Genomic DNA, 27,501 nt, shown 5'->3' with positions numbered 1-27,501 from the left:
ACAATGCAATGAATTAAAAGCATCTCCCTTGCTTTAGACTTCAGAGCTGTAACTGTTTAAATTCAAAATGAGATACACAGTAAACTCTTGGCAGACACATCATCTTTACAATAGAATTAGCCAAAACACAAGACAGAAGTGTCATCTGGCAGTTCCATTTATTTAAAATGACAAAAGACTATTCCATTGGGGAAAAAAAAATACTTCTAGAACTACTTGCCATGTAAAGGCAGAGCCATGAATAAGGCCATTGCTTTAAATCTCACAAGCAAATTTCACCTGGTCAATAAAATTGAAATATAAAAGTAATGGAAACAAACTGCTGCATATGGAACATGAATACAAGGAAGGTGTAGCTCAGGATACAAATTCTTGCTTTTTGTACTACAATATAGATACACATTCAGCTACTTCTAAGAAGATGAAAGCATTAAGTCACCAGTTGTGATACTCTGTAGCTCTGTTAACCTCAGTAACCCAGGGCACCAAGACCAAGTCAGTTTAGCAGTGCTTTTCATTTAAATACGCACATTATGTGCTCCAGGTCCTTTAAATTTCCTTTCTCTCTGGCTTTTGCAGGGGGCACATCAGTCCTCCCGGGCACAACAGCTACATGGAACCAGCCGTTTGTTTCCTAAGCAGCAGCTGATCCCATCTAGCATTTCTGAATGGCAGCTCTGCGCTCCCGGCCAGCCGCTGGCCGCTGCTGCCCTCCCGGGCACAGGGCATGAACAGACAGCGGCCGGTCGAGCAGCTGCAGCAGCAACTGTCACCAGGGGTTGTGGTGGGAGGGTTGTGGTGGGAGGGTTCTCTGGAGGGGGCCTCGGGGGCCATCGTGCCTGACCCCCCTGCTCAGGCAGGGCCCCCTGGAGCTGCTTGCCCAGCCCCTGCACCCGAAGGAGGCTGTTGTGGGGGTCCCTCTGCTCAGCTGCCTCCCACGGGACGTTCATTATCAAAGCCTGTAGGGTCATCTTGTTTTTCAAATCAGCAATTAAATATATGTCCTGGTTCATTGTGCGTGAAAAAATTAAGTTCCGTTTCACCTGTTATAACCTAAATGGGGCAGGTATTATTGGAAACGATACACATGACCAGATCCTCACCTTGGTAGATTAAGCAGTGAGTAAAAACATACTGCAACCCCTTTTGCCCTCTCTAAGAGTGGGTTCTCCCGTTGTCCGACACTGCTGCTAGACAGCAGGACTGCAGGCTGGAGAGGCTGCAGCTCTGATTGGACATAGTGAGTTGCAAGCTCAGCATGTGCCAGTGCAGCTTTAAGGCGGTGTCCTAAGAAGTGCTCTTTGAAAAAGATTGTGCTAAACATCCTACACAAGAAGACCTTGCCTTAAGAAACAAGCAGAAAGGAAACACAGGTAACATTTCTGGCTTGTGTTCTCTCCGTAGGCCATGCCCTTAGAAAAGATAAAACCAGGACAGACTTCAGCAGCACATGGATTCAGTGTGGCATATGCCTGTGGAGTGTTTCTCTTCTCCTTTTTGTGACACAGATGAAAATTCAAAGCTATGAAATTTCTTCAGAACTAGTTACACAGAAGGTGCAAGCTTCCTGAACAGAACCTCTGCAAGAGAACTAGCTTTCCTTTAAAGCATTCTATGTACAGCCAACTGTTTTAAAGGTTAAATTTAACTAATTCCCTTAAACAAAAAATGCACGTTTCTCCCATCACTTTTGCTGCGGACGTCTCAGTCCTCCTCTCTTTCTCCACTCTGGCATGGTATCTCGCTAACTGGAAATTCTTTAACAAAGAACTTCTAAACAAAAAGTGCATGCAAGGAGGCTACCCAGAGTGCTGTGTATTGTTCCCATTAGTTAAAAATTGCTACTGGACCTTCAGGTCGAGAAACCAAAGAACTGAAGTGTGTCACCAAGTCATTGACTGCAGAGCAAGATGCATAAGCTAATCAGGTGCATTAATGATGCAGTAAAAAGCTCAACCTTTAAGTTGAATACGCTGAACACATCTGCAACAAGAAAAATAAATGTCAATTAAACAAGCCAAGTAAAGCCCTGACACTCTAGTCTTTGCTAACCACAGAGCTAACCACAACCAGGTCCTCCCCAAATAGCATCCAATTCACATTTTAGGATCAAACTACCATGGTGGGGGGAAAAAAAGCCATGCTTTAATTTGGAATTTCTTGCTGAAGTACACCCTGAAAGGAGGACAGGCACTCTGTTAACAGGCACTACCTCGCCAGCATTGGCAGGGCAATGCTTCCAAGCTGCGCTCCTGCTCCAGCTTCCCTCCCCACCCAGACCCCACAGGGAGGACTACAGCATTGTTCCTTCCTCCCCCTGCAAGATACACACTGGAAGCTTCGCTCTCCTCCACCCCTTTCCCCACAAACAAGTGCAAAGAATGACTGATAGCAATCCCAGTCTAACTCTGCATTCCCAGCTTTTCCCACGCATTTGATGAGACTTGCTCTGAAGTGTTAGCTTGTGTTAAGTGTCTGAGGCATGTCTGAAGGGGAAAAAAAGGAAAAAATAGAAGTTCCAGCTCAACCCTCCTGGAAAAGGCTGGTTGATGATACATACCACAGTATCAATCTCTGCTGGGCTCACCATCCAAGATACCTCATCAAACTCTTCCGGAGACATGGGGAGCAGATTTTCTGGAGACTGGAGCCTGGAAGGGTGGCTAATAGAAGGAGAAGAGCAGGGACAAACCTTCACTAAAGAAGTGAGGCACAGCTGGGCTCCATGTCTGGCTCTGAGCCCAGAAGGGCCACTAGTGAGGCCTTGTGAGGGGGGCAGCCTGTGAGCAATGCACCACGCTTTGCAAAGCCAGCATGGCTTTAAATAAAATCTGGGACTACTCACTGATCTACATAATAATCAAACAAGTCCAGCAAGTCTTTAAGAACTTGCTTTTCAATAAATTATTTGCTAGTACAGCTACCTGCAAGTTTCTAGGGTCTTTACCTAAAGATGGTGTTTCAAACACAGCACTGCATGAATGTGGTGTGATCAGATCCTCAAAGAGAGAGAAGACAGATTTGACAGGGGCACCTACACCTCAACTACTGTGAAGAGACATGAACTACAGCTAAAAAGTTATGATCAGTTCCTAGAAATCCAGTATTTTTGTGGAAACTTACACTTCAGATACAGAGATTAACTCAGTCTTGATATAGCCGTTTCCCTTGGGACCATCCAAATCCATAGGCTCTGGTGCTTCAAGGAGAAAAAAAAAAATTGGTGTTTTTTTTTTTTTTTTTACAACGTTGACTTCACATTGCCATCCTTATTGTACCAAAAATAAAGCCTGTGACCCAGATAATCTGCAAGTCTCTCATGCACTTTTTGGCACTATGGTTAATTTATTCAATTTTTTAGTCAGATTTTCCTTTTTGCTTTTCTCCTATAGAAAATGGGGAATAAAACGTCCCCTGAAGTTTGATGTAGGTGTATCAACACATCCTGCCAGGCCCACACAGTCAGGATCAGTCCTGTGTAATAGTCAAATATGAGTCATGGTTCCAGCTGTTAGTGGGAACCTTCATCTCTGAAATATCTCCCAGGCTCACATGAAAGCTAGAGGGCCAGAAACAATTATTTTCAGTTTTTATCTACTAGATCTCATATTGTGCCTCTTTAAAACCAGAGCTTTTCTTAACCTGCTAAAGCTTAGGTGCCTGTTCTCACCTTTCAGCCGAGCAGCACTCAAGCACGCGGTAGGCTGCCAAGACATCCAGCCCAACTGCCACCCTTTCTTTCTGTGCCACAGAAATTATACAGCGCTCAAGCACCTCAAGAACAAACATCCCACTTGCACTGTATGAGCCATTTATAGCACTCACCCTCCTTAGGCCTGGAGTAGTATTTGCCAAAGGCATTGTCTTTGGGTATATCTGGGTACAGAAATCTCAGCGGATTTTCAGGAATGTTTTCAGCTGCCATCACTTTGTAGTTGCGGATGATATCAGGGAAAGTGACGGCTGAGAGCTCCTTCTTGGTGTATGGTTCTACCGAGTGGAACTGGGGCTCTGCAGAGGAGAGAAGCAGTCACTCTTAAAGGTGGTTTCAAAGTTTTTTCTAAAACTGTCCAGAAATACTGCAGCTACTTTCACAAATTCAGAGGTTACGTGAGCAAAAGGCTCACCTTTTGTACCTGTTTTAGCCCTACTGTACCTATTTTACACCTACTGTGCTGCAGGTAAGTATTTAATAACTGTCAAAGGGAGCACAATTGCTTTGTGGGGTAGGCAGGCATATGATGGGATAGCACATAGTGACGGCTCTCAGTGTGTTTTGTATTCAGAATGACTGGGGTGACCTGCCCATGGAAATTAACTGCAGTATTTCATTAACTAATTGAAGCTGTGCTACTTCTTCAACCTGCTTCCAAATGATGTCACTCAAACTCTACAGCCTATTAGGAAGTTTGACCCTAATACACCACTTGGAGCTCTTATGAATCATAAAGAGAGACAGATAAAGCCTCCCTGCATGCTCCAAATACTATCACCCTTCTTTGCTTAATTTTTGGATGTGTCAAGTATGAAAGCACGAAAGGGAAAGAAGTCATTCAAGTACATTCAGCAGTTTCTCTTCCAGCTGTTGTAGGTTTTGGGCTCATCCAAGTATCAACAGCTGTGCCATCCTGGCAGGTGGGGTTGATTTAAGTAGTATGATAAGGGAAGAACCCGGATTGGGTACAGGGGAGATTGTATCTTTTTGCAGCTTTTAAGTCTCTAGGCTTCCTTAAAAGAAGCTGAGAGAATAGTCTAGCTAACTAAAGAAGTAAGGTCTTCATCAGCTCTTCTGGAAATGGGAGGAAGGAGAACTGCTTGGAAAATGAAGTAAGTGAATACATGGTTTGCTGAGGGAGAATGTGGGAAGGAAGTAACAAATGTGTTGGACTGTGAGTTAAAGCAAGCTGTTTGACAAAAAAGGGGTTTTGCACAGAAGTTGAAGTAGTAAGAGAGAACAATACAGAGGGCTGAATGTGGCTGTAGTGAACTTTTCCTGGGAAAGAAATCTCTGATGGGTAAGGTGATGTGGGTTTGGAGGGAGATGCAGGTGTGTCTTGCTGAGAGAGACCCTAAGAGGCAGGGGAGACAGCCCAGGCAGCTTGTCCTCAACAAACTTCCAGGCCAGAAGCAGCACCTGGGAAGTGCTACTAGTCCTAGCTGAAACCTTGAACAATCCACTGTGTGGCTTATGAGCTACACCGAGTAAGGTATGTGTCTGCTATTGCTTGTGGCCTGCTGCTGCTAAGGGTGGGGACTGCTAGGGTGGTGTATTGTAGTGGTGCTTGGTGTGAGAGAGAAGGGCTTAAAGGCTTCTTGTTCTGATGTAAGGTTATATTTTGAAGATAAAGGCGTTCTCTGTGACTGACTTACCATTTTGAGATCCTTCTACCCAAGTAAATGTGATTGCTCCCTCTCTGCTGCTTTCACTGAATCTTAGTAAAAATGTTCCTGGACTCTGGTCCTTCAATAAGGCACGTTCTTTCTCTTTACTGATGAAACCCATGATGCAGCTGTAATGTTGAAAAGAAAAAGTGGAGTTTACTCCTCAACATAAAAATCTAAGCTGTGCTGGGCTAGCTAGGAAAACTAAAAAGCTGCTGTCACTTAAAAGAGGTGAAGTATTCTGTACTGTGAACAGCTGGAAAGCTAGCAGTAGGACTGACAGGCTGGAGCTGCCTGGTGGAAGTCATGACTCACCACAGCTTCCCTCAGCACTTCTTTGGCCTGGTGGCTTATCTAAACATTTTTTTGAGCTTGGAATAAAAGAGATTGTCCTTAGCTGTCAAAGCTGGGCTAGGGAAGCATAAGTTATATGGGTATAATATGGCCAGATCTCAGCTAGCAGTTTTAACTTTAAAAGCATCTTAAGTAATGTTTCTCCTCTTTGGCTGACGACACAACATTTATTACCTACCAGATTGCAACCACATAGGTGTGGGGCTTGTTTTGTTCCTTGCGCACATCTTCCAGATGAGCTGTTAAGCTTATGTGACTTCAACCCCCCAAATTCACTATGCTCTGCAAATGTCATTGTGTAGAAGGCCGATGTAAGGATAAGAAATGGATTGGTCTGAACGGGTGCTGGGGAGGGAGTTGTGCAAGCCAGCATCAGGGCGTAACCCTGGTCAAACCCCCAACTTTTTTAAAAAGGTCGTAATTGCTTTGTACTGCTTCTTATTCCTCAAAATGCTCCATCAATAATGAAGTTTTGAGTACTACTACTGTCCTTCTGTGTGTTAAGTTAGGGAAAGTGCTTTTTGCACAAAAACGACTAAATAATCATGATTTTGCTTAGAATTTCCAATGCTGTAAGGTGTCCTGTTTATGGGGTTCTGAGATTTTGTTCTGTTGGTGGTTCTTTTTAAACGGCATGCTTTAGGTAGCAAATATCCTATGTATAATGAAAGTCCTTTGCTTTTCTTGTCCCTCAGATATGAAGAAGGGCAAGTGCTCTTGAGGCTGTAATACTTGTTCTTTTGTATACAAGGGGAGTCTCTATCCTAATGAATACTATAGATTTGTCTCTTCCCACTCAAGTATCTTTGCAGTTGGCAAGAGTTTTCCCTTCAGTCTTCATTTTTGTCTTTCTAGGAAAGAGAGATCTGTGACTACCCAACAAAGCCAGCTGAGAGAGGAGAAACTCATAGTACTACATCTCTGGTTTTGATTACATTCAGGATTTAACTTGCACCAATTCTTTCTGTTAAACCCTAAACAGGGGATTGCTCCCATAACTGAGAGCAATGAGTAATGCTACTCAAGACTGTGTAAAAACAATCCTGTAGGTGTTCAGCCATACCGAGGCAGAACACCAAACAGGACAGAACTGCAACTCTGCTTCAATGATGGTGGCAAAAATTCCTGCTGCACTGGACTCCACTTAGCTAAGGAATATATAGGTTTTAGACAGTGAAACAAAGCTTGTACTATAAAAAGGGCTTCGACAGAACTCATCTGGAGCTAGGGCGTAACAACTTGAAGCCTACTGCTGAATGTAGCAAGATAGAGCAATCCTGCTGTTGTAGATCCTGTGCACTTGTGGGATACTAGAATGTGAGTGCGTTATTGACAGGGTTTCATAATGAGGCTAGACCTAAAATGCAGGATAGTGACCTTGGCTAAACCTGTTTCTGGCAGCAATTACTTCTGAAATGGGCAATACCAGAATCAAAAGTTTACTAAACCACTATCAAAGGCAAATGGAACTGGTTTTCCATCTGGCAGAGTCTTACTACTTAATAATACTCTACTAAAATCAGTAAAGATGATGTTCTGGACTCCTGTTGCAGATACAGTTCAGAGTCCAGCTGCTGCCACCCACAGGAGGCTCACAATAATGTTTGCTTGTAGGTAGGGTTTTTGGTTTTTAAGATGGATGATCACTTCGTAACTTATACTTTGTTGTACTTCAGTATTCCTTGTCAAACACAAAAGTGGCTCTGTTCTAGGGTGTGGAAAGAACTAACTTACAGCGGGAACAGAGGCAAAAAAAGGAAAATCTAACATTCAAAGCCCTGCTCTGTGACAAATGGGTCAGCTTGGTCATCTGATGCTTTTGCTTTAAGCAGTTGCCTCAGAGGCTTCCTCACAACTAGAATTCATTTGCCTCATTTTTTTTCTGGTTGCAAGTTCCACTTTATTGGATCCAAAGTATCTGCACAAACAACCTCACAACTGAGGATGCAGCTGCTAGCCTAAATGAGAAGTCTGAGGCAATGACCACATCTTTGTTAACTCCACTCAGGTCTTACCCATCATTCCAGAGACACAGGAGGTGTTTCTTAATAAGCTCCAAGATTCCCTCAATCCACAGCCAAAAGGGGAAATTTTTATCGTTTATATTTTCCTGAAATTCAGAATATGGAAAGGCAGGGGTAGGAGTGGGGAAAACACAGATAATGAAACATGAGTTTTGTTAAGCAGAGAGGAAGGAAGCTCTCAATCCTGTCAGAATCTGCTTGTTCTTGCATTTTTCTCCCTTTTTTCCTCCTTCCCACCCTCCCCTTATTCTCTCATGACTTTTTTTCCCCTTTGTGTTTCTCTACTCCAAAAGGACAGAAACTCTTGGAAATGAAGCATGTACTGAATCTTAAGGCAAGAGGTAGTGTGGGAGAAATGCCTGTCTGAGCCTACAGTACCCAAAAACATGTATCTACCACCTCTCATGCAATGACACTGGTCCAGGAGCAGAAAATAGGCCTGCCTGGGCACTGTCTTTATTGGAGCTCTTGGACATACAAACCATCCCATGGGGCCTTCAACCAGGCTGGCTAGCAGAGCAGCTTAGGGACACTTTTTGTTCAGACTCAGATTTCAATTCCTCATGAGACACACATATTAATGAACTTGAGTGCTTATAGGTCACCAGAGCTTTGCTTTTCCCCTGGAGTCTGCTCCTGCCTGCTGTCCTCTGCTTACTGATGCCAGTTTAGGGTCTAAAGCCAAAGAAAGTGCAAAGAGTCCTCCTGTCTTGCTGCAGCCAGGGTTATGAAATCTCATGATGTGGTTTTCTGCCATCACGCTGACCATCTTGGCTGCCCTGTGCTAATCCTCACCCTACTCCAGTTCCCCTGGTCTGGGAAATGTCCTTCACTATGACAGAGAAGAATTATTCATCTTGCTGGGTTCTCTTGACATTTTCTGTAATAGTCAAAATGGAGAACTATTCTGTTAATAGCAACTGCATTAACAATAATGAAGATGCTGTGTTTGAAAGCTGTATTTTTCTATATAGTTTACATGGCTCAAAAACAACCTCAAAATTCTCTACTCCTTGCTATCACAAGCCTTTTCTCCTGCTGCTGCTACTTGAACCTCACCACCAAAACCTCACAACCATGTAAGCTCTAGAATAATTAAGGTACACTACTGAAAAACAAAGCACCCTGGAAAAAAATCCAGTCAAATAAAAAAAAAAACCAAACAAACCAAGACAAAGCTCTGTCTTCCATCTCAGTTTTTAAACTGTATTCATACCTTGCAGAATCTTGTCCAAGGTATAAGGCCATCATGAGATCCTCCGCTTGTTGGCCCTGAACAGAATAAATTGACTTCAGTCAGGTTCCACAAGTTACTTGGTAAGGCTGAAAGGAAAGTACCTACAGCACGAAGTTCTGAGTGTTTATTTACAAGTCTGAGCTGTTGGACTGAGAAAGGAAATGGAAGGCTACGGTATTTTTGTGGCTAGTGCAGGGAGAGCTTGCAAAGCTCCCTTCTAGGGAAGTTCACTGCATCAGAATGACCAGATGTATTTAAACAGACTTCGTGTTATGGGAACCAATTAATTTTGATGCTTCCTATGCTTGCGAGTTTCAAAATGCTTGAAGGAAGGAGCCTGAAATCTTGCACATCTCTAGCAAAACAAAGACTGCAACCCGTTAAGATTTTCTGTGGGAGCTCAGCAGACCCTACAGTATCTTTCTGAGATTAAGCACTTTCCTGTCTCAATTCTGGTGACTTGTAGGCTTTTGCCCCAGAAACTCTTGACTCCTAGGTCTACCCCAACCACACACTCATCTCATTCCTGTTGTAATCATTTGCCCCCTGTCTTGTTTTTGTCAAGTGTTCCACAATCACATCCAAACCACAAAGAAAATCCTAGGCTGTGGCTACAGTAGCTAGAGCTTTGCAGACCCCAGCTGCATTCAGAGCCAGTCTTTCCATTACAGACCATGCTATGGATTTCAATAAAGTCAGAAATATGCTGGTTTTCCCCTCTCATCTCTCTAAAAATAAATTGGGTTAGGGAGCTTGTTTCTGATGCTGATGCATTAGAGATCAAGATTCTGTCAACTTTCACATCACAAAAACAGCAGGTGAGTTGTATCCTGGCACCCTGTTAGATTCTGTGTCCCCTTGCATTAAGGAATCCTGAATATACAGTGTTCAACTACCTGGATTTTTTTTCCAGTAGTGAAAAACTTTTAGCTATAGAGGTAAGATCTAAATACATCCCTACTGTTACCAGAATTTGACAAAACCTCTGAAATTCTAAAATGCAAGTTGACCACAGAAATATGTCAGTGTTTGCTTTGTCTTCATGATGGTTAATTCAATGAAAAAAAATTACTCTCCTTGTAAAATTCTGAAAATCTATTAAATCAGTAAGCTTTTTGTCAGATTTCATGTTTTGGGGAAATCAGAGCAAGGGAATTAAGAGACTAGAATTCTGCACTTAATGCCTAGATCCACTAAAGTCAACTCTCTTTAAATATACATGCTTCCCAAAACTTAAGGTCAGTGGAATATACTGAATCAACAGTATTTTTATCTAGAGTCTACTATGCAAACTCAGTAGCAGTGTCAAGTGCCCTGCCTATCAGGCAAACTGACAAGGAGTCTGGAAACAAAAGTCACGGCTGATTAGGCTCTTACTAAGGACTCTCAACTGGGAGATGTTCAATTTGATATCCTTTAATAGTTTCTGAGTGTTTGCACTTTGACATTGCAACCGTGTTTATGCAGATAGAGTAAACCCCTGCTGTAGCTGGGGGCATGCATGCAGTCCAAATTAATAGAGAGGGATTTAAAAAAAACAAAAAAAGCACCAAGAAACAGCCACCTCAAAGACTGACTAAACACGCACATTTCTTCAGTAGCTCTTCAAAAGGCAGAAGTAGCCCCAATCTGCACTGCCCTAATGTACAGAACTCCTAAGTCAGAACTGCAGATTTTTTTTGTGACCTGACCTTCATTTACAAACTCTACCATATTGAAAAATGAAAAACAATTCATTGCTATGAAGTGATATTGTACGAGGGGAAAAAGTGTGAGAGGAAATGAAAACTTAAAATAGATTGCAGAAAAGATGTAGAATTAGCTTCAATTCAAACTGGCCACCTGTGACGGAAGTAGACCATACCAAGTAGCTTCTCTCCCAGCATGCTCAGCTGATCTGCATTAAGTCCCCTCTTGGTTACAGAAGAAAACTGCCAACTCAGAACTTCAGAAAGTTTAGACCACTTTGCGTAAGGTGGATTCAGAAAGAAGGACAAGTTCTAGAATGGAAGGGAAAAATACAATCTATAGTTAATAAATGTTAATTTTGGAATGCTGTTTAAATTTATGAAAGTGTATTGCCAAAACAAAATGTAGATTTAAGAATGGATGTCAGCTTGAGACAACTCTGCAAAAGCAAGCTGCTCTTCTGACAGGCACTCTTTACAGGAAAAGCAATCTCTGGGACTCTGCTTTGGACATGTCTTCTCCCAGTGGGTAGAATTTCTAGATTACTCAAGTGCACTGTATTTGAACTCTTGAATGTTTATTTGGCTTCTCACTGTGTACTGTATATACTGCATATAATATACACTATCCTCATGTGGGTTTCAAACATTGCTTTGTTTAGGATAGGGAAGTAAATCACTGTGCCCTTCTTTACCCCCCTGAAAGCCATCAGCAGCCACTTGTATTCAGACAATTTTTGAAAATTACACACAGTATTTTTGACACAATTTTTTTTTTGCAAATACCTTGGGATCAGTAGACAGCATGTTGAACCATAAGATAGAAGCCCATCCACTTGGAAGCTGGCTCACGTTTGAGATCACAACAATGGGAAGGGAAGTGGTCTGAAAGGGACACAGAAGGAAACATGTTGGACTACCCCGTACCCCTGCTGCAGTCCTCCTCTAGACTGCCCACAAACACATTTCCACTGTAATTCTTGCTTGCGTGGTCTTAACTCTTTCACTTGAAGTGTCTATGTAGAGGAGACAGTCAGTATGATGAAGTACTAGAAAGTCTCAGATGATTTTTGTCTGATAAAGACTTCCATTTAGTATTGCTTATGATAGCAGTGATAGTAACAGTTCTTAGCATATTGCTTCTGAAATAAATGGAAACTAATACCTAGATAACTTAAAACACAGGGTTGGTTACCAGATACTTTGCAAAGCACATCTCTTATTTATCCAGAGATTTGACAGCATTCTCACTGTATGTGTATATACAGAGATGTTATGAAGTGTCATTCATGTATTTTTGAAATAACTGAAAGTGTTTGATATACAAGTACTTTAAAAAAAAAAGTTTAGATTCTTGGCATGAGTGACATCCAGAAATTTAAGTCCATCTGTTTCATTTAAGACGTACCTCTAGGTCTATTACCAAGCCAGGCTGGCACAGCTGTGTCTCAAAACTCAGAGAGTGAAGTTCTTCTGTTACAATGAGAGGTCCCTTTAAAGAAAGGAAAAAAATAATTAGAAAACCAAAAACCTTCCAGGGACTGAAAATTGCTTGGTGGGGGAAGGTGAGGGATTTATCATTGGGGGAAAAACCTTTTCTGCCTGAGGTTACTTGGTCTGAACCTTAGAAACAGTTTACAGGTCAAACTCAAGTGATAATGCTAACTTCCTAAAACTGCCTGTTAGAATAGGTATTCTCTAGGCACTTTTCTTTTTTGGCTCCTAGCCTGAAGCCACAGAAAAATCTGCCCTTGACAGAAAGTCCTGTTAAAGCTGGGTGCCTGTGAGGGAGAGTCCAGAGGGATACCGTTCTGACAGTAGTTCTCATTTGTAGACACCTCCTATACGGATCATCTCCTACAAACACTGGGCTCTTCTGTTGATTTGTCATCCTGTGTGTTCTTCATGGCTCTGAGCAGAGCATGGTCTTAAATGCCTGAATGCCTTTTCAGTATTATGCAAAAGCTTTACGAAAAAGGTTAGTGCTGCTTACCTCATTTGTTCTGCTTCCTGCATTTTTCTGTTCTTTCAGTTGCTGCAAGCAAAGAAAAAACCCTGTCACTTATTTACCTGGCCACAAATGAAAGTGGTAAAGGATGCAAATGCTTGCATGCTCTAACTGCTCAACTGTACACAAACTTGCTGTGCTAGTATCTGATTCTATTTGATTCTAAGCTGTGGAAGCCAAAGGATTAAACTATAAGTAACTCTACTACTCTTCATTCATACTCATAAACCATTCATCTGTGAAAACAGATATCATGCCCTTATGATGTAACGCCTTTAAGAGGCCTTCTGAGAACAGCAGCAGTGAAAAATCAGGAAGGATCAGATTCAATACTGGTTTATCAAAGTACCCCTCTAAATTGGACAATAAACTCCAGACAGTGTCTGTTCTGGACAACTGAAGGGAGGAAAGGAGACTTCCATGTTCACTCGTTCAGGATTTTAATTTTTTCTTTGGTTCTGTCATCACAACAGGAATCTGATTTCTCAAAATCTGCAGATCAAAAGTGCTTGTACAGTCTGCTGAATTTCTTGTAGCCACCCTCCTAGACAATTTCCCTCAGTTTCAAAGCTCTTTAACCTATTCCAAGCTTTCCTACCTATGGGCCTTCCTCTGAAAGGCCTAAACCAGCATTTCTGGGTTTCTTTTTCTTTGTCCTCCAAAGTACTCATTGCAACATAAGCTGTATGGCAGCAAATACTCTTGCTTGCCTTTCTGGCCTTATTTCAGTGACAAAAGCTACAGCATCTCAACTGAAACAGGCCAAAGATTTCAAAAAGGAAAGAACAAAGAAAAAGAGATATTCACAGTTCCTCTTATACAAAAGTAAATAATGACTTCAATAACAAAAGCAATTTGTCTCCTTACCACACCCTCTACTCACACAATGGATGTGTCAACAGAAGAAAAAAAAAAAATCCCCTACCAAGTGCCTGAATTCTGCTGCTAGACTTCCATTAGTAGATTCTTCCATGTTCATTACTTTCGTGTTTGTTCCCAAAATATTAAATTTCCTGAACCTTCACAAAGAGGGACAGAAAAGAATTAAGTGTCTCAAATTCATTGGAAGAACCCAGTATTAATATATCAAACTGTAATGCTACATACCCTTTGACTGAGTTCTTCTCGCTCACATCTCTGTCAAAAAAAAAAAGAGATGAAAATGACAAAATAAAAATCTTTCCAAGATTCTGCCACAGACATAGGAAATGTGGGTGTTTGTCTTAGTAGCTGACTGAGAACCAGTAAAATACTTCTGTGAAATCTTTTGTGCAAAGGAGGAGGTAATTGGTTTAAGGAGTCTAAATATTGCACTACACAGGATATCTTTTACTGAGGCTTAAATTTTGCCATGGGGGCTTTACAATAAAGTCCTTTCTTTTACTACATAGACTTTAACTCTTGCTCTGAGGAAAAAAATATATAGTACTCTCATTCTAAATCTGCTTTCAAAGCACACAACTTTTTGAATAAATTGCTCTATCACTTGAATCAGTTTTCCCACCACTCAGGATTTTACTGAGTTGCATTATATCTGGTGCATTTCTCAGAACCTCAGCTCCCACACCCAATGAGAATTTCTTTTCCTTGCCCCCATTCCCAGCAAGTTTCTGGACACCAGAGCTGTTTCAAGTGAACAGAATGCCCCTTAAAGACTCTGATGTGAAGACAAAAACCCACCTGCTTTTTTAAAAGCACAGCCCCCTTTCATGACCTTACAGCCGCTGCTGTTATCTTGGAGAGCCTGTTCCATTTCTTTCCCTGCCTTTAAAGCAAGTGCTGAGGCCTTCTGTACTCTGTGACATGTCCCTAATGGCAAAGACAGATTCACAGCAAGGGCATGTGTAAGAAAAGGAGGGCTGTACCTGCTACCATGGAGAACCAGCCTGATCCTGGACAACTCAACACTTAAAATATGACTGCCTTTTGGATTTCTGAACATGGGGACTGCTTGCCATTAATGTACACAGGGATGAGAAAAATGTAACGTACTTATCAAATAAAACTTTCACTTTCAAGTTGTAGTTCAACTCCTGCAACTTCACCAGCAATCTGGAAAGAGACATTTTTTTTTAATTACTGCAATTGCAAAAATACAGGTTCTCTTCTATCGCATTGCTTATCACAGATGTATTTAAGCTGCACAACTCAGGGCCACATACTGGCTCCAAGCTTGTTCCATACAAGGTATCATATTTGCAGTGACAGCATCAATCAGCAAGGTCTGCAGACACTGATTCCAGGTCCTGATTTAGAGGACACTAGATGGGCAAATGAATTACTCTTCTGCATGACGAAGTGGTCTGTGTCTTCTGCTGTTTGTTGTGTTTTATACACTCAATACCCCCCACTTCTTGTAAAGGGTAAGAGCTAAATGCAAGTTAAAATTTGCTAGAAGATATCCCCGTGCCACATGACACTCTCTCCCCTTCCTCACCTTAGCACTCAGGCAGCCCTCTCAGCTGTAGGAAGCCAATGACATGGAAGGCTTACCACAAAACAAGAAGGAAGGGGAAAACATACCTCAGCTTTACAGTAAACTGTACTCCTGTCTTCAGAACCAAGGGCCTCTGAGGATGCGTTGGCATGCAAGGCTGCCTCTCTACCACAAAGGAGCTATGGAAAGAAGAGATTAAAGGCACTTTGATTTATCAATGTTGCCTTTAAGGAATAAGAAGTTACATAAAAAGTGAACTTTAAAAGAATGGTCACTTACCAGTAGTACTATACAATTTATTCATTGAGTTTCAATCTATACAGACGTCTGTGTGTGGGTTTCTCTCACTTGTATCAACAGCGCTAAAAATATTGCAAGTATAAAGTGATTTTGTAAGGGTTGGCTTTTTCTAAACATATTGATGGCTTGAGGAGGGAGAGTGCTACCTCAAACTTCCCTGAAAGCAAACAGCATGTAAACACTGTGATGTGATGCATAATCCAAGTGAGAAGCGTTGCTTTGTTTGCCATTCCCAGTGCTTGTTAAATTCTTACAGTCACAGTGCTGTGTAACACCACGTGCCCAGGAGCTGGGTAAGCGAGCTGGGGATTTGATGAAGGCTAGCTAACCCCATGAAGCAAATCCCTGAGGCTAACCTGTTCTCAGGCACCCCAAACTGTTGCTGTCTCGGGCACCTTTTGTGTAACGCTGTGCTATGTAGACATAAATTCTGAAGTATTTCTGCTGTTACGAAGTCCTATGGAGTATGGAGACTTTTCCTTTCGCTATACTGACAGGCAAGATAACTAAACAGCAGCTTGCAGGTAACTAAACAGCAGCTGAACTTCTATAGCTCTGCCTTATTGCCTTCACTTCATTGAAAAGCAGTACCTGTGTTTTCTAATTGAAGATCAGTGGTCAAAGCATCTGAATGGGATCTCTGGAAACCTGGGTTCTAGCACCCCATAACAGGCTGTTACCTACTGTATGAGCCCCTGCTTTTATCTGCTAGTTTCAAGTCTTGTGCAGCACGAATTCTTGTCTACTGTAGGTTTACAGAATGCAACTCTGATCTTATGCGGGGCAACTACCAGCTACAGTAGCTTGCATCATAGAGAAGCTACAGCAATATGGCTGGCCTCCCTGTGCTGGAGACAAAGAGGATGCAGCCAGAGACAAAGAGCTGGAGAATCTAGTGTGTATTTACTGTGGGCATAGCTTGGTGCAGATGGTTTCTTGCCTCCATTTACCTGAACTTTGCAGAGCTGAAGCTTAAAGCAAGAAATGGACTAACAGACTAGGAGTTTGATTCTGTAATCAGTGCATATTGTAGCATACCTCCTGCTAACTTAAATGATGACTGATCACAAACCCTTTCCATGGGCTTAAACCTGTGGAAACCCTAAATAGGGTAAATCTCAGAAATAGTCATTTAGTTTAATGCTTATGACAAACTTATGAAAACCTCAGAAAATTCAAAGTTAGCATGCAGGAAATATTGAGGGCATGGAAGGAAAGAGGCTCTCCATCCATTTCTTCATGCAAACAGAGAGACCCTTTTTGTCCATTACCTCTGGATGAGTTGTTTGAAAAGACTGTGTGTTCGGTCCTGCAGAACTTGTTTATTTTTTGTGATGGGATCAGAGTCATAGGTAAACTTCTGTTCCAGTTCCTCAAGTTTTTTGAGCTGCTGACGAACTTGCTGTAGACTTTCAGCAACAATGGTGAACCTACAATTACACAGTCTTATTACTTTTAGCCTGTTTTTGTATCACAAGAATGCTGAGACACCAGCCAGGTGACTGTCCCGAAGGACTAGGCAGTGCACAGAGAACACTTGTTGCTCATCAGAAATGCGATGAGGTTTTAAAATCAATGAAATATAGTTATGCCGTGACAGAATGAAAAATGCGTAATATAAATAATCAATATATTTCACAGATCTGGTGTTTCTTCATAACACTTCAAGTTCCTGTCCAGTGCAGTCCTTGACTAGAGACTTACCAGTTCTGTAGCTGGTCAAGACAGGCGTTGGGTGGGCCACCGATACATGCAGTCTGTTGCCTGTGTTTCCACTCCACGAGCTCCTCCTTAATAAGAGCACTCTGTGTGTGCTCTGTGGTGTTCAGTAGCTGTACTATCTTGTTCACCACTTCCTATACAGAATATTAAATTACCCTGTTTATTAAAAATATTCAGGAAAACGAAGTACTGTTTTAGCTAAAGCTATCTGTCTTGCAAAACTTTTCAAGGACCAATAGTTTCTGTCAACAGAGGATGTTTTCCAAAACATTGTTTCTTTTTAGCTGGAATATTTGCTTGAATAAGTGGAGAAACAATTCATATTCAGTACCACTAAATTCTGAAGAGCCAGTGTCTCACATCCATGTGTGCCCCAAGTGTGTATCTGGGATCACCCAGTGCTTGCTGTAGACTTAAGCACTGCAATGAGAGTGAGCACATTAACTCTAATAGAGCTGCAAATTTTGAAATTAGCTTTTCCTCAAGAACATGACTATTGATATGACACTTTTCCCTCTCACTGTTCTTTTAGCTTTACCTGACAGAGTTTGATAAAGGTTACTACAAAAGAAATATGCTTACAGAGATTCTAGATTTTCAGTCAGGATGGAAAGAATGAAACCTTTGTTCAGCTGTTAGTAGAAATGTTTTCTTTTACATAATTTATGTCAACCCAATGAAAATGAAATGTTGTTGCCTTCTGAAAGAAAACTAGAGTGCTACCTTTCTCTTAAGGTCAAGTGATAAGAACATCTTCTGGAGATTCATCTGTTCTTTCTTGTACTCCTCCTGTGACACACCATTGGACTCATGCTCTGTAAAATAAGTCAAAATTGTGAAGGTGGGGCTGAAGGAGTGCAACAAGTCATGCTCCTGTGAGACCAGGGAAGTATGAGTAGGGGAAACACTAAGGGGAGGAGGGGACCTGCCTGGCTAATGTCAAGTAAAGTATACTTTTAAAGCCTAAGGCAGGAAATCTTTACCACCTCCTAGATATTTTTTTTTTTCTGATTCTTCCTTTCCCCTTTCTGAAAGGACAGAGACTACACTTAAAGCACTTAATGCAAGGAAAAGCCACTGTCCCGGTGAAGTAATTGAGATGTGAGTTTGTTTCCTTTTTAGAGCAAGAACCTGATTTCAAATAACCATTGTATTGTGTAAAGATACACACAGGACAATTTGTTCTCATGTTGACTTCAGATATGAATCATTCATATTACTCAACCTAGCAACGGAAGCTAACTTATTTCAAGCGCTGAGGGATATAGTGTAGTTGGGAACGGTCAGTGTTAGGTTAGTGGTTGGGCTAGATGATCTTCAAGGTCTTTTCCAACCTTGATGATTCTGTGATATTTACAGCCTCCTGAGGGTAGGCCAGGCTGACAGATCCTACATAGGTACCCTGGCTACCACCTCTGCTGCCTACTGACCTCCAGTCAGAGGTTCCTGTCTGCCTCACAGAAGCACTACCTGCCCTCAAATACAAAAAGCAAGATCATGGCTCAGTGTTCCCCTTAGCATCTTCTGAACATGGCCCCCTTCTGAGGGACAGCCAACTGCCAACTTGTGTTGGAAACTGAAGCCTTTTCTAGAACAAAGTAGTCAAAAAAAGAGACAGATCTATTATCATGAAACAAGTGTGGACTATGGCTGCATGTGCTACCCTCAGTACACAAAGGCCTACAAAACCTGAAGCAGGGAATTCATTTGTGAAATACAAGATGGCAAAGAGAAGCCTAAACTTAATTATTTAGATGTATGGTTGAACAGTCACAGAGCCTATAGGGTTTGCTATTTCCAGTAGCAAAGGGATGTAAAGGACAAAGGAATGCTGTGTTAACAAAGAGGCTCTCTTACTACTTGTAAGAACAGGCAGATGCAGAGAATGCATTTTCAGGAATTTAGGTTTCAGCATAAAGCAGGATTTCTAAAGGAGGAACGTTATCAGTAAGTTTGGCTGCATATTATTAGGTTTAGTTTCCTGACATAAGACAGCAGAGTTTACTCTTATGAACTATATGCAGTAAGGTATGTCCTTGATGAATTGCTCACCTCTACTCTGCAAGGTTTTACATTTAAAATCATATTCATCTTGCATATCCTCTAATGTCTTGATGTCTTGCTCCACATCCTATAAAGCACAAATGAAAGTAGCCACAGTTATTCAATACTTCCATGTAATGCAAGACTTCTGATTAGGAACTGCCTGGCACCAGACATTTACAGAGATGAAGTGTGGTTTTACAGCAATGCCTTTTTCTGGAACTCCCTAACAGGAAATATCGCTAAACTTAATCACCTTCTATTCACCCTCCCTCCCTTCTCTCAGCTAACTAAAATCTGATTGTCTAGCCATATAAGCTCACAGAATTCAGGAGAAGCTAGGCTACAGTGAAAAAATTTGGAATGGCAAACAGTGTTTTAAACTTTCAAATTCTTAGGTATTGCTTGGAGAAAAGCTTTCTGTCTTGACAGTATTTGTTAAGACAATAAACATCTATATGGTAACTGCAAATCTATCTTCTAGTTAACAACAAAATGGTCAGTATATGATTTCTTAAGAGTTTTTCCTTAGCTGCTAGTATTTCAGATGGGTAAAATGTTTTTGTTGCTAAAATTTAAGCACAAGACATTTTATCTTGCTAGACCAGTTGAACCCCAGTCTGTACTATGCTGCTATTGACAGATAATTACTTTCTTTTTTCAAATAGTCACCGGTGATAGGTAATGGTTTGGTTTTCAACTCTTATTTTTACTTATCATTTTAGAAAGTCTTATTTTATGTACTGAAAGCTTTTCGACACATGTGAGTCAACAAACACCACTTAAAGTTATACTATACTTACTATGACACTGTTTTTTACAGCCTTAACTTTCACATCAAGCTCCTTCTGTTTGTCCAGCATCCCAGTCATGGTGTTCTGTACGCTCCCCACTTGCATCTGAGGGAGGCAAGCAGGACAACAGAAGTCAAACTAGCATCACCCATGACAGCAAATACTTTTTTAATTAGTTAGTGGCTTTTGTTGACAAACAGCCTGATGACGCATGGCTTATTCTGATAAATCATACTAAGGTTTTATAATATAAAATTGAGTTCAGGTGAATTTGCGAGAAACAAGGGAGGATTAAAAATGCCTGTTGTGTAGTGATGCTGCATTCTTTTCATCACAGCAATATAAAGCTATAAACATATTCTGTTTTCTCTCTGCACAACTCCACTACTTTCTTTGCTTATCTTCATGTATCTTCTAAATGTATTTCAAGAAAACAACAATCCTGAAGGCTGGATGACAGCTACATCAAGTGTCAGATTCATTCATATAGGGTACAGGGAGAAATGGGCTAAGAGCAAGAACAAGGATAGGTGTGTGAATGGGACAACCTGGTGTGCAATTTTTTTTCCTACAGGGCATTCAAGCACATGTTAGATGTCTGTACAGCTCTTTGAAAGCTGACCTCAATATCATTCAGGAAGTTTATTGCATGGCATCACTTGGGGAGAGCTGCAGTAATTTCAAAGACAGGATTTTTCATTTCACACATTAACAGTACTAGTGGGTGTCAGAAACTTGTCGATCCTCCAATGTGGGACAGTCAGGTATGCATTGTTGCTCTGATTAACGCTTCAATATAAGCTAAGCTCATCTAAAGTATTTATTTTGGTAAACTGCTAAAGGTCCCCCATCACAGATTTGAGTCAGACTATTAAGGCATCTGAGCATACTCTAAAATTTGGGATTCTCCTCTGGTTTTTATGATGCTTATAATCGTGCTTGCTCTGCATTTTATCTTCTCAGCTTTGGGAAATGAGAATGTTTACCAGCAAGCAGAGGTAGGGCATGGTGTTGTACCTAGTGCCAACAGTAAGTATAGGAGGACTTATTTCCCTTTTTGATGACCCAAATATATCACATGCCGGAAAGGCAGTTGTGAATGCTTTATGTTATGTGTCAGAACAGAAACTGAACAGCTGTGCTGCAGCTTCAATGGCTCTGTCAGAGTCACATTTTTAGATGAGCTGGTTTGGACACAGTTGCATTAGGCTCCTTGTTGAAAGCCTATGTCTGAGTGCTCTTCTTACTCTATCAACACATATTCAAAAACTTGCCCTAAAGGGAAGTATTTCAGTATCAGAACTTAACACGCTTGGTCAGTCATCACTTTATTGCTACATAAGTGGATTACATTTGGCTATATTGCTTGCATGCCTTTCCCAACTGCTAATTTTTTTTTATTGCAAAACAGTTCTCCTTGCAAAGGGAAAAACAAAAAGACGAAAAGTCAGAGAAAAATATGGCTTTACCTATGGTTCAGAGGAAAGAAATGGGCTTCACTTAAAAATCAAAAATAGAAAGAAATACTTGGAGATAACTGATCAGGAGAATGATGCATCACTTTCCCACAGGGACAGTCCAGAGAAGCACCAAGGCTCAGCTGCTTAATACAGAGTAAATTCAGGAGTAAAATGCAGAAGGAAAAAGCTAAAACCTTGGTGGACAAATAAGGCAAGCGCTAATTATTAAACTGTAATAAAATCTGATGAGCACGTCAGGCTATTCTACAGAAGCATTAAAAAACCACCATAGCTTTTACGTTGCTTGAGGAATAAAAATTACTTTCTGGCCACTTCCCCTCCAAATGCTTCATACAGCACAAACAAGCCACACTGTCCAGCTGGTACATATCAGTGTTCACTCTAGTGTCTTTAAGAAACATAGTGTTGGGCAGAGAAGAGGGCAGCCTGTTTCCTCTTTCAGTCTTCTTCCACTCCCTCTGTCCCAAATAACAGGAAAGGGTAAATACAACTGCAGTTGACATTCTGAGGCTGTTACCTGATTTGACAACTGGGCACTGTTCAGTATTTTCCTCTCTTCTTTCAGACAATTGTAGATGATCATTGCCATGTGTATTGGGTCTTCTTGGAAGTTATCCTGGCATTAGAGACAGTCTATTGTTAAAGTCCATACCCAGAATTTCTTGTCCTTCAGTACACCAATTGACAAAAAGATTAGTGGGTGACTGTGTGTGGACCTCGGGGCATGCATCAGTCATAGCATGCTCCAACACTACAGGGAGTGTGACAGATGCAGCCATCTCCAAGAATGAGTTTCTATTTTAGTTCATTGGTGTAAGAAGAGATAGGACTTGGCACAAAATAACAGAAAGGGACAGGGACTAGCAGAAGCGAGATACTTCCCTGCAGTCCTAGAGAGAGCTTATCTTCTCTTGAGAGCCACCCTGGTTTTGAAGGGCAGTAGAGTTTGACAGGTACAGCTATTGCTCAGCAATGTAAAGGAGATACATTAACTGTCATTTATGAACACACAGTTGAGGCTGGATATGAATTCAACCTCATTGTTTTACACACATCCAAAGTTGAAGCATGCTCTGGACTGAGTACTGCCCTGCTCTGCCCAGGATGGTGCTGCCTGGGGGGTCACTGAGCTGTACCAGCCTCCTTGGCTGATCTTTCATTGCTGATCTACAGTTACTATCAGATAAGTACAGCCTGGTCACGTTCTCCTCTCCTTGGAAAACAGTCCCCCAGTCACCGACTTGGAGTGTGTGGGAGCTAGGCTGTGGAGAAGGTGACTCTGTGGAAGATCCTCTGGCAGAGTGCCCTACAGGGAGGAGGGGAGGACTGACTAATGACAAAGTAATTAAGCCCACTAAGGATATGTTCTGCACTGCCCCTCACTACCAATCGCTTTGGCCCTTTTCTTTGTCAGTATGATGTGATGCACAGAAGTGCTGTCTGATGACAAGTCCTTTGCTATTAACTGCAGTTCTGCAGTTACGTGGGAAGGATTTCTTCCTCTGTGTTTCTTCTGCATCAGAAGTTTATTAGGACACTGACTGGGGAAGGGAAGGGCTGGGGTAAGTGAAACTACATTTAAGTAAGCACTCCAAATACATATACTAAACACCTTACAAACTACAACTTTCTTTTCCCTAGAGTCCTCAGAAACTGTAACTGTACTGGTAATGAAACTGTAACTTTCTAACTGTAGCCAGTTAAAACAAAATTGGAGCAATATTTGAATTCTGCCTTTTAAATTAGGGTTCTCACATGCTCTCTGAAAAAATCCCTCATGGCAGGGTAGTGTGCTTTAAGGCATCCAATTGCACTACTGAAGCAATTCAAGCAAATACATAGGCATATACCCCAGGCGTACCTGAAGATTACGTTTGCTTTTCCTTATGTTATGTTGCAGCAAAAAGTTGTTTTCTATCAAGAATCTACTAAATTGATCATCAAGCTGTGACAGCAGGTCATGGAATAACACCGTAGCAAAAGATACATTGTTGGCTGCATGTTCCCTAGAATAATTAAAGGTATGGTTGTGTTAAATACACTTTCAGTGCAGCATTCAAGAAATGCATACAGGAGTACTTTTAATCCCCAACTCCAGTTGTAGCATATGCGAGCAGTAAGAACTACTTTCAAACATAAGCCAATTTCATTCTTTCAACTTTGACTTTACTTTCCTTGATACAGAAATGTTGTTTTTGTATTATTCTTGCAATTTCATTTACTCATTCCATGCACATCAAGAAGCTAAAAGCAAACCTGCATGTGCATGTTGTACCACTCTTCTAAAAGATAACACTCCACAGAAATCTTGGCAAAAGTTCAAAGTCTGCAAACAGTGAGAGACTGAGCTGGCAAGGTAGTAACTGACCGGTCTTAAAACATCTGCTTTTGTTGCAGATCAACCGAGGGAAATAGGAGATAGTACTCGTTACACTGTGTCAGACCCCTCTAGAAAGCCCCGAAGAGCGGCAGTAACACAGGCTGTAGCACCCACACAGCTACTGAAGTGACCTACCAGAGAAGGTTCACCTAGCAGCTTGCTCCCCCAGTGTTCTTCTGCCACCTGTAACTGCATGCACGAGAACGCTGCTTGCAGCCTGAAGGCCAATTTCTATGCTTACCAATCCTGGTTTTCCAGCCACTGTGCCAGGTACTGCCTGATTTCCATAGGAAAGCTGTCATCATAAAGCTGGTGAACTTGTTCCAAAAACTTGGAATCAAGTTGCTGTAGCTGATACCACTGGGTCATCCTGAGGAGGGGGGGAACAAATCAGTGTAAATGTTTAAGCAGTATTTGGACTGAATGCGTGAAAAGTAACTCATACAAGTTTTCATGAACAATGGCAAAACTGGAGGAGTAGGAAGGAAAAGTGTTTCTAGCAAACAAAACCATTTTCAGCTGTAACAATTTTAGAAAGCTAATCATTAAAACTGAATACAACTTCTGTTTTAATTTAAAAAATTAATATTGCAAATTAAGACAGTGTGCTATTGCATGAAAAATAACTCTGAGCTATATCACCCCTCTCTATGAAAATTTGGAATTTTTTTTTTTCCTTTGAACCCTTTTGTATCTTTTTTTTTCCTTTGTACCCCTTAGGGTACTAGCAGTGTTACTGCTTTCTTGCTTAGCAGGGGTACAGGCATGAGGACCTGGGTGTTTGATACCTATACTCTGCAGGATTGAGATCTTGCATGCGGAGCTTCACCTTTTGTTGGTGCAGATGTACTCCCCATCGCCACAAGGTGGAAAAAGTGCGAGTGAAAATCAAAGAAATTCTAGGAGCCCATTCTCAGGTGGTCTTTGTGTCTGTACTTACTTGCTTTGAAAACGGACTAGTTCTTGAGTCACTTTAAATGGAGAAGTATTGGAGAGCTGTGTTTTTCTACTATATGCTTTAATTCCCATAATCAAATTTTCAGGCTAAATTAAGCAATCCCCGCAGCAGATGCAGATTACTTAAAATGAACTAGTATGACCAAGAGAAGCCATGCTGTACAGTAACAGTTCTACGCCAAATTGGTTGTGTGTTCTGATGTATGGTCTCTGCCTGCAGACCAGTTACCATCTCCTCACTGGGCTGCAGGTTAAGCGTCTTGTAGCGGAAATGGCACATAAAGATACGTCCAAGGAACAGTCCAGGCTGAGAACATGGGTGGCAAGATGCAAGTCCACTCACATCTGCAACTTTTAAAAAAGGGTCATAGGACTGAGAGTCATAGGACTTGTCCAAGGAACCTTTGGGGTAAAGGACTTTCTTATACATGGCTTCCTGCCAAACCCCCATTAGTGTTTGTGTGCCAGCTCACTCAGCTGCGGAGTGGCATACACTATGTGTGAGAAGTGAGAGAGTTAAAAACGCTATTATGTTTCAAGTGAGGGCTTTGAGGATTTTGATGTGTGTAGGATTCAGGTTACAGGTAACACACGTTTGAGTATGCTGTAGTGGCACAGAGGCAAACAGTTACCACATGACATTGGTGAGGAAAGCTAGAAGAATTTGTCTAAATGCATGGTCGGTCCATTTTTTCCCCCCTAGTACTTAAATGAACAGATACTCCAATCTTCCTCTGTCTTAAAGCAACTAGACTGGGAATGGACTTGGGAGCGGTGGCTGAGGACCACCCAAAGAACTGGTTACAGCGCAAAATGATAATGCAGCAAATGCAATCCTTGGGGAGGTGCAAGCAGAGAAACACTAAAAAGGTGGGAAATCAGCACCTTTTGTGGAAAAGGCACTAGAGACACCAATGCTAGGATACAGGGCTCAGCCTGCCATTGACAAATGGACTAGTGAGGCGGTGGAAAACCCATTTTGTTGTTCTGCCTTCCCTTGGGCAAGGGCAAGAGGATCGCAGTCCATATGCACCTCTGGAGAAAAGGGGCTTCATTTGCAGCTGGGCGGGTCCGCGTGCCTGGGTGCCAGCCGTGCCCCAGGGTGCCTTCCACTAGCTGAACTCGGGCTCCTGCCTAGCTGCGCTCTAACTACACTTAACACCGCCGACTCCTACCGATTCCTTTCTTCGGGTCACCCCCGGCCGCCCGGGGCATGGCCGCCAAACTACGCCACGGCAGTCCGGGAGCAAAGGGCGGGGGACAGCCGGCCCTGCCGCCCGGCACCTCGCACGCCGCCGCCGCCGCCTCCTCCTCCTCCTCCCCCCGCCGCCGACGCCGCTCGATGGGCCCTGAGGGCGGAGAGCGCTGCCCTGCCCGCCGCCCCCTCAGCCCCGGCCCGCGCGCTGCCCGCACTTACTCGTGGGACGATGCTGCGCTCCGGCTCCGCGCCGCGCGCCCCGCTCTCGCCGAGAAATACCCGCAGCACCGCGGAGCGGGTGGCCGGCGGCGGGGCCAATCAGAGCCCAGCCCCCGCGGCCTCGGCCAATGGGCGCGAGGAGCGGCGCCGGGTTGCCCCGCCCACAGCCCCTTCCCTTCCGCGTGGGGGACGCGGGGTGTTCCCGGCGCCGCGTTCCCCTCCCGCCGGGGCCGCGCCGAGGGGCTCCTCCGGGCCCCTGCCCGGCCCCAGTAACCGCCCGGAGCTTGCGGGCAGAGGCGCCACACGGGTAACGTGCAGAGAGGCTGCACCCGTTAAGACAAGGCTGTCCAGAGGCGCGGCGAGGCAGCAGGAGGGTGACAGGCCTCCGCTGCTGTGGGCTCTCCGCAGCGCTGGCAGCTGGGCAGTGCGAGAGGGCAGCTGGGACCGTGTGAGAGCGTGTGCCGCTGCCCAGGAGGGGCTGAAAGCCGCTTAGGAAACGGGGTTTGTGAGCAGGTGGAGCGGGGAAAGGAAAGCGCGGGCCGCGGCCCGGGGCGCAGGTCTGGTGTCCCCACAGCAAGGGGGTGGCCTGTCATGCAGCCCGTTAGGAGAGGATCTTTCCTCCTGGGCAGCGGGAGGCCTGAGGTGTAAACCCCGCGGGCGGTCCCCTGACAGCAGCCAGGGCTGGCCAGCGGGAGGCTGGCCTGGGGAAGCCGTGAGTTCAGCTACGCTGGCCCTTCACCCCGCTACCGTATCCCCCGACGCGCAGGGACTGCCCCGCCGTGCCGCTGTCCCCTCGCCTTAGAGCCGGCTGCCGCACCCCCTCACCTCTCGGGAACGGCTCCGGGCGCCTCCGCCCGCCACCAGCCCACAGCGCCGCGGGGAGCGCGGCCGGGCGCAGGCGCGGCGGGCGGTGGCGGGGGGGGAACGCCACGCCGGGAACAGCCGCACACGTGACTTCGGGGAAAGGCGGCGGGGAACCAGAAAGGGCCGGCTGAGGGGAAGGCGAAAGCGAAACTGCGGTCTCCCCCGCGCCTTCCCCCGGGCGCCTGGCGACGGCTGCGGCGGCGTCCCCGCCATGTCCGTGGAGCAGGGGGCCTCAGCGGCGAAACGGGCCGCCCCGGGCCCGGCGTGGTGGCTGGCAGCCGGCCTTGGCCCGGCTCTCCCCACCTAGGCGGCAGCGGTTTGTTCTCCTCACCGTCGGGATTTATCGGGGTTGAAAGCGTTGGAGGTTAAAAGTAGTTGTGAATTGGAGGCAGTAGGAAGCGATCAGCTTCTTA

The 27,501-nt window shown here is 43.4% G+C and overlaps 1 protein-coding gene across 3 annotated transcripts; it reads right to left on the bottom strand.

The window, feature by feature from the left end:
• Nucleotides 1-141: 141 nt before the first annotated feature.
• Nucleotides 142-27,154, bottom strand: STAT1 (signal transducer and activator of transcription 1). Of its 3 annotated transcripts, XM_074829594.1 has the most exons (24): nucleotides 26,225-26,330; nucleotides 24,092-24,220; nucleotides 23,332-23,476; nucleotides 21,988-22,086; nucleotides 19,999-20,094; nucleotides 19,205-19,283; nucleotides 17,876-17,967; nucleotides 17,135-17,286; nucleotides 16,702-16,860; nucleotides 15,217-15,309; nucleotides 14,686-14,745; nucleotides 13,801-13,830; nucleotides 13,619-13,712; nucleotides 12,679-12,720; nucleotides 12,094-12,177; nucleotides 11,472-11,570; nucleotides 10,862-10,997; nucleotides 8,977-9,032; nucleotides 7,752-7,846; nucleotides 5,371-5,510; nucleotides 3,826-4,011; nucleotides 3,124-3,199; nucleotides 2,561-2,663; nucleotides 142-1,983 (listed from the first exon to the last, which is right to left on the bottom strand). In XM_074829594.1, exons 2-24 carry the CDS (start codon nucleotides 24,217-24,219, stop codon nucleotides 1,960-1,962), a joined length of 2,268 nt encoding a protein of 755 aa, XP_074685695.1. In that variant the 5' UTR covers nucleotide 24,220; nucleotides 26,225-26,330; the 3' UTR covers nucleotides 142-1,959. The 3 variants fall into 3 exon arrangements, with proteins under 3 accessions (XP_074685695.1, XP_074685694.1, XP_074685696.1); XM_074829593.1 differs by having other exon boundaries at nucleotides 142-2,663; nucleotides 26,225-26,331; XM_074829595.1 differs by lacking the exons at nucleotides 23,332-23,476; nucleotides 26,225-26,330 and adding an exon at nucleotides 27,050-27,154 and having other exon boundaries at nucleotides 142-2,663.
• Between the last annotated feature and the right edge of the window lie 347 nt (nucleotides 27,155-27,501).

This window comes from Strix aluco, chromosome 6, assembly GCF_031877795.1.
Source record: "Strix aluco isolate bStrAlu1 chromosome 6, bStrAlu1.hap1, whole genome shotgun sequence".
Classification (NCBI taxonomy): Eukaryota; Metazoa; Chordata; class Aves; order Strigiformes; family Strigidae; genus Strix; species Strix aluco.
Note: the sequence above shows the minus strand (reverse complement) of the source record. Positions and strands in the feature narration are given on the sequence as shown.

Coding starts and splice junctions, on each gene's coding strand:
- STAT1 (XM_074829593.1), bottom strand. CDS start 24,219: ATGACCCAGTGGTATCAGCTACAGCAACTTGATTCCAAGTTTTTGGAA. Junction 22,087..23,331: donor AAAGCAAACGTAATCTTCAG/GTACGCCTGGGG, acceptor CTCTAATGCCAG/GATAACTTCCAAGAAGACCC. Junction 13,831..14,685: donor GTGAAAGTTTTATTTGATAA/GTACGTTACATT, acceptor TTTTTTTGACAG/AGATGTGAGCGAGAAGAACT.